The 10,990-nt window shown below is 35.2% G+C and overlaps 1 protein-coding gene and 1 non-coding gene across 2 annotated transcripts; one reads left to right on the forward strand and one right to left on the reverse strand.

The window, feature by feature from the left end:
- Window positions 1-4,841: 4,841 nt before the first annotated feature.
- Window positions 4,842-9,492, reverse strand: LOC129316480 (uncharacterized; the record flags this gene model as incomplete). Its single annotated transcript, XM_054960904.1, has 3 exons — window positions 9,406-9,492; window positions 5,821-6,239; window positions 4,842-5,706 (listed from the first exon to the last, which is right to left on the reverse strand). Coding segments are annotated over exons 1-3 (1,371 nt in total), but the record flags the coding sequence as incomplete, so codon positions are not given.
- LOC129316914 (small nucleolar RNA R71) lies at window positions 5,623-5,728 on the forward strand. The gene has a single exon (XR_008594840.1). It is a non-coding gene; the product is annotated as a small nucleolar RNA R71 (small nucleolar RNA).
- Window positions 9,493-10,990: the final 1,498 nt, after the last annotated feature.

Below are 10,990 nucleotides of genomic sequence, written 5' to 3' on the forward strand. Positions count from 1 at the left end.
TAAAGAAGAACGAAAGTGGACAAAGCTCAGGTGGCTAGAATTATGGATAGTGACAAGGGAAAGAACTTGAAAGATTTAGGGGGAAAAGGTTTGTATTAAAGTGATTGAGTGAGGTTAGCATTCATTGAGGGTAAAGTTTGGGCAAGAGAAAAAAAACAAGAGGAAAAAATTCTTTCTCTTTTTTTTTAATTTTTAACTTTTTTTTGAAATTTTTTCCAAAGTCATGACTTTCAGATTAGGCTTAAATTCAAAGTCGCGACTTTCATCTTCTCTGGACGCTTATCAGAACTTTTGACAGCAAAAATTCTGCAGCAATCTGTTTTCAAAAATCTGATTTGTTCACCCCTTAAAACCTCTTCCAAACACTCAAATCACTCCAAAATCAATTCTAACCATCATTCATCAACCATACACAATTTCCTTCAATTTAAATGCAATCAACCCCCTAAAAAGAACCATTTTTCATGGGAATCAAACCACAAAAAATTGCATTTACTTCAATAAGCTCAAAATAATTACCAAGACAAGTTTATAAGCATAAAAACAACTTAAATAGCTTGACTTCCCTGAAATTTTCCTTCCTTTTGTGCTCTTTTGTTCTTTGGGCACATTTCTTGCTTCTCCAAAGGCTTATACTTCCTCATATCTTCTTGTTAACCTACAAAAGAGACAAGATCACACATAACTTCACCAAAACAACTAATCTACAAAAGAAAAATCAAAAGATAAGGTTTAGAGCTTGGGTTGCCTCCCAAGTAGCGCTTGTTTTATAGTCATTCAGCCTGACTCTTCTCTCCTTCAAGAGGCATCAGATAAGGGCAAGGTAATTGCTTCACGGTCTACCTCACCACCCCAGTAATGCTTCACTCATTGTCCATTGACTTTAAATCTTTCTCCTTCATTGCTCTCTAGCTCAATAGCACCATGAGGAATGCTTGGACCACATTGAACGGTCCGACCATCTAGACTTGAGTTTGCCAGGAAATAATCTCAATCTAGAGTTATACAAGAGTACTTTTTGGCCTGGCTCAAATGCTTTGCATAAAATTTTCTTGTCATGCCATCTTTTTGTCTTCTCCTTGTATTGCCTAGCATTCTCATAGGCATTTAACCAAAATTCATCAAGTTCATTTAGTTGGAGAAGTCTCTTTTCACCCACAGCTTTAAAATCAAAGTTGAGCTTTTGGATAGCCCAATAAGCACCATGTTCTAGCTCTACAGGTAGATGACATGCTTTCCCAAAAACTAACCGGTATGGAGACATGCCGATAGGAGTTTTGTAAGCCGTTCGATAAGCCCACAATGCATCGTCAAGTTTGGTGGACCAATCTTTTCTTGCCACTCCTACCGTCTTCTCAAGTATCTTCTTGATTTCCCGATTAGAGATCTCAGCTTGCCCGTTAGTTTGAGGATGGTAAGCAAGTGCAACCTTGTGCTTGACACCATATTTCTTCAAGAGAGATTGAAATTGGTTGTTGCAAAAATGAGTACCACCATCACTCACAATGGCTCTTGGTGCTCCAAAGCGGGTGAAAATATGCTTCTTCAAGAACTTGAGCACCACTTTAGCATCATTAGTGGGAAATGCCGCCGCTTCGACCCATTTTGAGACATAGTCTACAGCCACAAGGATATATTGATTGTTGAAAGACATGGGAAATGGTCCCATGAAGTCTATGCCCCACACGTCAAACAATTCTACTTCAAGCATGTTGTTGAGTGGCATTTCATTCCTTCTAGAGATATTACCCATCCTTTGGCACCTATCACACTTTAAAACAAAGTCATATGCATCCTTGAATAAAGAGGGCCAATAGAAACCACTTTGCAAGATTTTAGATGCTGTCTTGTCACCCCCGAAGTGGCCTCCATAGTCAGAAGAATGGCAACATCTTAGAATTTCTTGTTGCTCACACTCAGGAACACACTTTCTGATCATTTGATCAGCACATTGGCGAAACAGATAGGGTTCTTCCCAAAAATACAACTTAGCATCATGGAGAAACTTCTTCTTTTGATGAAACTTCAAATCAAAGGGCAAGATGCCACAAACAAGATAGTTGACAATGTTCGCATACCACGGTGTTTGAATATTGTCAACCTTAAAGAGTTGCTCATCAGGAAAAGCTTCATCAATAACAACATTACATTTAAGTTGAGCATCAGTACTCAACCTAGAAAGATGGTCCGCCACTTGATTCTCAGTACCCTTCCTATCAATAATCTCCAAGTCAAATTCTTGTAGAAGTAGTACCCATCGAATTAACCTTGCTTTAGACTCCTTCTTGCTGAATAGGTACTTCAAAGCTGAATGGTCAGTGTAAACTGTCACCTTAGTACCCACAAGATACGATCTAAACTTGGTAAAAGCAAACACCACTGCAAGAAGCTCTTTCTCAGTGTGGTGTAGTTTTCTTGAGCATCATCAAGTGTTCTGCTAGCATAGTAAATTGGGTGAAGCACTTTTTCTTTCTTTTGGCCAAGCATAGCACCCACAGCAAAGTCACTAGCATCACACATCACAATGAAAGGCAAACTCCAATCAGGAGCCATCATGATAGGCGCAGACACAAGTCTTTTCTTCAACTCTTCAAATGCTTTCAAGCATGAATCATCAAATTTAAATTCAGCATCTTTCTCAAGAAGAGTGCAAAGAGGCTTGACTATTTTGGAGAAGTCTTTAATGAAGCGGCGATAAAATCCCGCATGACCAAGAAAACTCCTCACACCCTTAACATTAGTAGGTGGAGGAAGTTGCTCAATCACCGAAATTTTGGCTCTATCTACCTCCAAGCCATTTTTGGAGACTCTATGGCCAAGAACTATGCCCTCCTTAACCATGAAGTGGCATTTTTCCCAATTCAAGACCAAGTTGGTCTCTTCACATCTTTTCAACACATTGGCCAAGTTGATCAAACATTCCTCATATGAATCCCCAAAAACCGTGAAGTCATCCATGAAGACTTCCATAGTTTGCTCAATCATATCAGAGAAAATTGCCATCATACACCTTTGAAAAGTGGCCGGTGCATTGCATAACCCAAAAGGCATGCGCTTGAAAGCAAAAGTTCCATAAGGACAAGTAAATGTCATTTTTTCTTGATCCTCTGGAGCTATGGCAATTTGGTTATAGCCTGAATACCCATCAAGGAAGCAAAAGAATTCCCTTCCAGCTAATTTGTCAAGCATTTGGTCGATAAAGGGAAGAGGAAAGTGATCTTTCCTAGTAGCCGCATTTAGCTTCCGGTAATCCATGCATACTCTCCACCCAGTGACAGTGCGAGTAGGAATTAGCTCATTGTGGGTGTTAGCCACTACAGTCATGCCTCCCTTTTTTGGAACGCATTGAACTGGACTCACCCAAGAGCTGTCAGAAATAGGATAGACAATGCCCGCCTCAAGCCATTTTAAGATCTCCTTTTTCACAACTTCCTTCATAATAGGATTCAACCTTCTTTGATGTTCCACAGAAGTTTTATGATTGTCTTCAAGGAAAATCTTATGCATGCAAATTGAAGGGCTAATACCCTTTATGTCGGCAATAGTCCACCCAATAGCTCTCTTGTGAGCTTTCAAGACTTCCACAAGTTGCTCTTCTTGTTGTTCATTCAAGTCCGCAGCAATAATCACTGGCAAAGTGTTGTTGGCTTCTAAATAGACATACCGAAGATGAGAAGGTAATGTCTTCAACTCAAGAGATGGTGGCTCTTCAATAGAGGATTTCAAAGATGGTCTACCAAGAGAAGATAAATCTAGAGATTCAAATTGGACACGTTTCTAGGATAAACCGGTGATGCATTCATGATAGCCATACACTCTTCTCCATCTTGAGTCTTTAATTGAGCTCCTAGTAACAAGGCTTCTAAAAAATCATTAGGAATTGCCTCATTGAATTCTTCTTGTGCAACTTGATCAAGCATATCAACAAAGAAGCATTGCTCAAGATCATTGGGAGATTTCATCAACTTGTGCATGTTAAAAGTGACTTGCTCATCATCCACCCTCATAGTAAGCTCACCTTTTTCAACATCAATCAAGGTTCTAGCGGTTGCCAAGAATGGTCTTCCTAAGATAATAGGAATATCACGATCCACCTCACAATCAAGGACAATGAAATCAACCGAAAAATGAATTTATCCACTTTTACAAGAACATCTTCAATAACACCACGTGGATAAGCCAAGCTTCTATCCGCTAATTGCAAAGTCACGGTTGTTGGTCTAGCTTCACCCAACTCCAATTTATTGAAAATAGAGAGAGGCATAAGATTGATACTAGCTCCAAGATCACATAATGCCTTACCCAAAAATTTATTCCCAATATGACACGGAATTGAGAAGCTACCGGGATCCTTCAACTTTTGAGGTAGTTGCTTAATGATATCCGTACAACTCTTGGTTAGAGCAACCGTCTCAAACTCATTGAACCTTCTCTTTTTAGAGAGCACATCTTTCATGAATTTAGCATATTTGGGCATTTGCTCCAAAGCTTCCACAAAAGGAATGTTGATATGCAATTGCTTGAACATATCAAGAAACTTTTTGAATTGGCCATCTTCTTGTTGCTTCCTAAGCCTTTGAGGAAAAGGTGGTGGAGGCATATATTTTGGCTTGGCCTCTAGTTGCTTTTTCTCATCACCAACCTTTTTGGCTTGATCTTCAATCTTTTTCTCTTCTTGATTCATTCTTCGAGTTGTCACACTCTTCAACCACAATTTCTTCATTAATCACTTCATTATCAACAATCACCTTAGTAGCACCACTACTCACACCACTTGCACTTGGCATAAGAACTTCGGGTAATTGCATCCCACTTCTCAAAGTGATTGCTTTACACTCCTCCTTACCATCCCTTTTAGGATTTGGAATGGTGTCACTAGGGAGATTACTTCTTGACATAGCATTCATTTGTGAAGCCAATTGCCCCATTTGCACTTCGAGGTTCTTGATTGCGGTATCATGAAGAGTAAGAGTTGCCTTAGTTTCAACTCTTGCAGACTCTTGATTACTCAAGATTTGTGCTAGCATCTTTTCCATTCTAGACTCCTCTTCTTTAACCGGCATTGGCTTTGGTGGAGCTTGAAAACCCGGAGGGTGAAGTGGCTTGACATTAGAGGATGAAGGTTGATTTGAAGAATTCCCTTGACTCCATGAAAAATTAGGATGATTCCTCCATCCTGAGTTGTATGTTTGAGAGTAAGGGTTGTTGTGAGGGTTTTGAAACTTGCCCATATAGTTGACAGACTCAGTGGTCATATAAAGAGGACATTGATCGGGCATGTGCATATCATTGCATTGATTGCACACAGTTGGAATGGCTTGGACAGCATGCACATTATGAGAATTTCCCCTTTGCATTTGAGATTCCAACACATCAAAACGCTTGTTCATTGCATTCAAGATGGATACAATCTGGGAAGAGGAATCATCTTTAGCACTAGTCACCATTGATGTATTCCTTCTATCCGTGTTTTGAGTGTTGTTCGCAGACAATTGGTCTAAGAGGCGAAAAACTTCATTGACAGGCACATTCCGATATCCCCCATTTGTGATAGAATCAACCATGGCCTTCGAAGATGGATTCAGACGATTACAGAAAATCTGAATCACTACCCATTTGTCCACTCCATGATTAGGGCATTTCTTCATCAACATCTTGTATCTCTCCCAAGCTGCATAGAGATGTTCCTCTGGATATTGCTTAAAGCTAAGAAATTCATCTCTTGCTTCCACTGTTTTATCATCAGAGAAGAATCGGGCTCTAAACTTGTTCTCAAGATCCTCCCATGAACCAATAGAACCTTCGGGAAGATTGTTGAACCATTCTTTAGCCTTGTCTTGTAGAGAAATTGGAAATAACCGCAAGCGCAAGACATCTTTAGGCACCCCATTTTGTCTGAAAGAATCACATACTTCCACAAAAGACATCAAGTGCTTGTTAGCATCTTCATTGAATAGACCATGAAACACACCATTCATTTGAAGCATTGTGATCATGGCAGGCTTGATCTCAAAAGTATGTGCTTGAAACTCCGGCATTCGAATACAAGATTGAGTACCCCTCAGATTCCGGTTAGCAAAGTCATTGACTGAGGCGGTGTCATACTGGTCTTCTGCCATGTTTCCCGATTCAGGAGTTCTTTCAGAATTAGGAGACTCGGTTTCTTCAAAGATTGTCAATCCTTCAAGTATCACTTCCAATCCTTCTGGGCCTATGACTTGCATATGCCAAATGGGTACCTGAAGAAGAAACAACCCAAGAAGTATCAAACTAAAACAAAGCACTGAACAAAGACAAAATAAAAATCTAGAACTAATATCTACAAAGCTCAAGCGAAATCTAATATTACTAGTCTAAGGTTGATCAAAATATTTTCAAAAGCAAATCCCCGGCAACGGCGCCAAAAACTTGTTGCTCACCGCAAGTGCACGGGTCGTAGCAAGTAATATATAATGAAAGTAAAGTATCGTTCCCTCGAGGATTTGTTCAAAAACAATGATCAAGCAAAAGACTAAGTAAATTTGATCAAGTTGAGCTACAAAAGTTAGGTGAAATGTTTTGCAAATGAAACTAACACGAGAAAATTAAGAAAGTGAGTGATTCACAAACTTCCAACACAAATTGAGACCTAGGATTAATTGTCCCCCTTGCATTTCATAACACCAAAATTACCTCCTCTCATAAATGCTTTTAATGAAAATAAGTGCTAACCTAGGGTTCTAAAAATACTTGGACAAGCTCTCTCAAGTCATGAACAAGTGTTTAGTTAAATTAATTGCCCAATCTCTTGTTACAATTAATAAAACTCAATTTTAAACACCAACCCTAATGTGGCTATGCAAGGCTAGCAAGTATATCTCTATCTTACTAGCAAAACCATCCATTCAACATGCAAATATCAAGTTCTTACACAATTTTACCCAAGTTCTACACTCAACCTAGCCCTCTCAAGCATCAATTAAGTGAACCCAACATCTAAATGGTGGCCAATCAAGTAGAAGCATTAAGGAAAGAGTAAAATAAACACATATATATCATTAATCACAAAAAGAGAGAGAAAATGGTGTTAATCCATACAAGGGTTCCAAATAATCCTAGAACAAAGGGTTTAGCTACTCATAATCATCCACAAGCTACAAATATACAAAATAAGTGGACCCATTTCAGATTACAAGAGAGGAAAGGGAAGAGGAATAGAAAAACCAAAGAAAATGAGCTCCAAATGTCTTCAAAGCTTCAATCTCTTGATCCCAACTCTTCCAATGCCCAAACCCTAGCACAACCAAGCTCCAAAAGTGTCTAAAAGTCTGAAGAATGCGTTCTGGGTCGAGCTCTCAGCTTATATGTATCCTAGCCAACAATTTCTGATAAATGAAACGCAGCGTTTTTCTGACAGCGGCGAAAGTCGCGAACGAAAGTCACGACTTTGGGACGACTTTGGCAGTTTTACACTGTTTTTACAGCTAACGAAAATCATTCATTTTGCTCTTGATTTCTTCATCCAAAAGCCTTCCAAAACATCCACAAAGCTCCAAAATGCTTCTAATCAAAACTTCAATCAAAATAACATGAAATTAGGCTAAAAAATATCAAATTAAAGCCAAGAACACAAGCCCAAAACAAAATGCACATTTTCCTAAATTGGGCAATAAAAACATATACAATTAAACCAAAATGGACTAGAATCTAAGGAAAATGTGATGAAATAACATGAACTTATAGGTTGTTAACAATACTTTGGATAAAAAAAAGTAATAACTATAATCCATGTGAAGTATGTTGTTCTTGTAAGTAATTTTGGAAAAATTGGTCAAAAGGACCAAAATGTATTGGAATTCAGAAAATATCCATGAATCTTTAATAATTTATCTTTAAAAGAACATGGATTGTGACATTACTAAAAAATAAAGCCCAAATTAATTCAAAATTTCACCGTAGGAATTTAAACATCAACTGAATAAAATGTAAGGCAAAATGACTTAAAATAAACTTTTAACATGTAAGGTAAATTATTTTAACAAGTAACTATAGGAAATTAATAAGTAGCATTACCCATTTAACAAATATAGTTAATTGAGTTAATAGTATCAAGTAATGTTAGTAAATTACATGTAAAGTATATATACTAACAAGTAACTATATGCCTTTAACAAGTACGTAATTGAGTTACAAGTTATCACGTAATGTTAGATAATTTAACATGTAAACACTACTACAAAAATCTATATATATTATACTAAAAAAATGATTAAAATAAAATATGTCATATATTTGAGAGGTTAGGAGATGCTTATAAAACAAACGATGGGTGTTTAAAACTCCCATCATTTATTTAATTGAGAACATACGAAGGTATTAACAAGCCCATCATATAATACTCAAATTAGGCACATTCATAAAAATAAAAATTAATATTAACATAGATAACAAGTGTTTAAAGCACCTATCATATAACATACCTTTTAGTTTCTTGCTTTTAAAAATATTAAAAAAATTATATTATGCATAATTACTATATATTAAAATATTAACAAATTTATATTATGCATCATTGATATATATGACGTGTGTTTCAAAAATTTGTCTTATATTTCACTATATAGCGACCTTATATTACAATTATCTCAAAAATTGTTATATAAATGAATGAGTAAAAAATTTAAGACTTGAGGTACACTAAACTATACAATCTCATTCTTTCCTACATTTAACCTTGTTCATTAGCTTTTTGAAAGTTGTAGGAAAGAATGAGCAATTTCCGTGGCCCAGGTCTTCACATTATTCAAATTAAAGTGGAGATGTCAACACCTGGAGGGACTACTATTTAAATTATGCAAAAGACATATTCCTTTAATCCTTATATGTAAAATATTTTTAATCAAATACATGAACTAATAAATGTTGATTATCTATTTAAGAGTATAGTAACATTTTAATTTTATCCCTGATAAATGGCAATTTTATATATTTTATCCTTTTATTTAGATTTTTAAATATTTATTTGAAGCTAATTGAGTTTAATTAGATATTATTTAATTTTATTAGCCAATATTCAGTTTTGAGATTTTAACTAACTAAATCTTTGATTTTAAAATATAAATAATATTTTTAATATTTTTACACAGGTGATATTTAATTTTATTTTATTTGTGCAGATTTTCTAAATTCAATTTGAAAGATATTGATAGAGAATATATTGGAAGAAGAATATGGACATACTTGAAAATCAAATTAAGAATCAATTTTTTAAAATTTTTTTGAATTTATTTTGAGTTATTTAGTGTAATTTTTAATTAGGATTAGTTTTATTTTTTAATAAATTATTAGTTTTTATTATAAAAGAAAGGAGAGAGACGCAGAAGGGGGGGACGCACGACTTTTATGGAAAAAGAAAGGGAGAAAAACGTTGGCGGCATCAGTGGGAAGGAAGGAACCACAGATGCGATTGCTGTTCTTCTTTTCTTCAATACAGATGGCCTCTCCTATTTCCATCTCATATTGCTTGATTTTTAGTTCTAAGAATAGCTAATTTTTTGGTGTGATCAATAATAATATAATCCTAAATTTTAATTAGAGTCCTTGATATTTAGGGAAGATTTTATTCTAACTTTATTTCAATTTACTCTTCTTCTCTCTACCTCTAAATTTTATGCTTTAATTGCTGTTGCTGATTAGAGTAGCTTTACTGCATAATTTTTGGGTTATAAATTTTATCTGAGGTTTTAATTGCTAATCGGATATAGCAACTTAAGAGTAATTTGGCCTAGCTTAAGTGATTACTCATGCTTGTTTTTGGTGTGGGTTAAGGGAGATTTCAATTAATCTATAACTTAACTTCTTGTTTAATTCTTGAATGATAATTTGAGAAATATATAATGAAACCAGAATAATAAAGTTGAATAAAATTAATTTATTTTATGGACGAGGAAGATTAAATTTAGGTGATTGGGTTGTGATTGATTGCGCTGCTTATTCTTTGGTAATTTTCTTAGTTGAATTTCCTCTATTTATTTATTTCTAATTTAGTTTTAATTTCATCATAAAACCCCCCCATTATTTACATTTCATAATCATAATTCAAATAATTACTCTATTGACTCTTAGGGAGACGACCTAGGTTGCGCTTTACTGCAAAATCTAGTTTTTATTAATTTTGGTACTATTCGACAGTAGTGTCAAAATTTGGCGCCGTTGCCGGGGAGTCAAAGATGTTATTTTTTGAATTTGGTTGTTAATTTTTTTTTTTTTTTCGTTTTTTTCCTCATTTTTTTGAAATTTCTAGAGTTTTTTTTTTGTGCTCTTTCAATTTTTTTTTCAAATTTTAAGTTATTTTTCATTTTTTCCAGATTTAATTTTTTGATTTTTTTTCCTTACTTTTTTCTAGGGAGTTTCTTTTATTTTATTTTATTTATTTTAGTGAGGACAGGGTCCACCTAAAAAAAATCATTATTTTGATCATATACTTGAGAGGACTTTGTATTTCCTTTTATTTTCCTTTAGTTTGAGTGATTCTATTTTGGTTGAAGAGATGGCTTGGAATGGTTATCACCTAATACTGATTTTTCTCCTTCCATGCTTTATCATGATACTCATAGTTTTGAAAGGAAAATTATGAAAATATTATGCATTGTATATCTAATAGCTTACATAATTGTGCTGCCTGTGTTGAAATAGATGAACTTATAAACTCTGATGATTTGTTGGATCCTCTTGTTTGCATTAACTCTATTGAGTGTGATGATCCACTTGACTATATTGATTATACCAAGGCTACTAGTTCATCTACTTGTGTTAAGCCTTTTGATTATGATAATGCTTATGAGATCGTGCGTTTAGTGGTCACCTAAATAACATTGATTTTGTGATCCCTATGAGCTTTTGTGATGGTATTGATAATACTAAGAGTAATGGGATTATTAATTATATTATGCATTCTGACTCTAATAGTGCTTGTGTGGAAGATTTTGTTATTTCTGTTGAGCTTCATGAG

This window comes from Prosopis cineraria, unplaced genomic scaffold (genome assembly GCF_029017545.1).
Source record: "Prosopis cineraria cultivar Desert tree isolate PC_DT_omini unplaced genomic scaffold, ASM2901754v1 PC7, whole genome shotgun sequence".
In the NCBI taxonomy this organism is placed as follows: Eukaryota; Viridiplantae; Streptophyta; class Magnoliopsida; order Fabales; family Fabaceae; genus Prosopis; species Prosopis cineraria.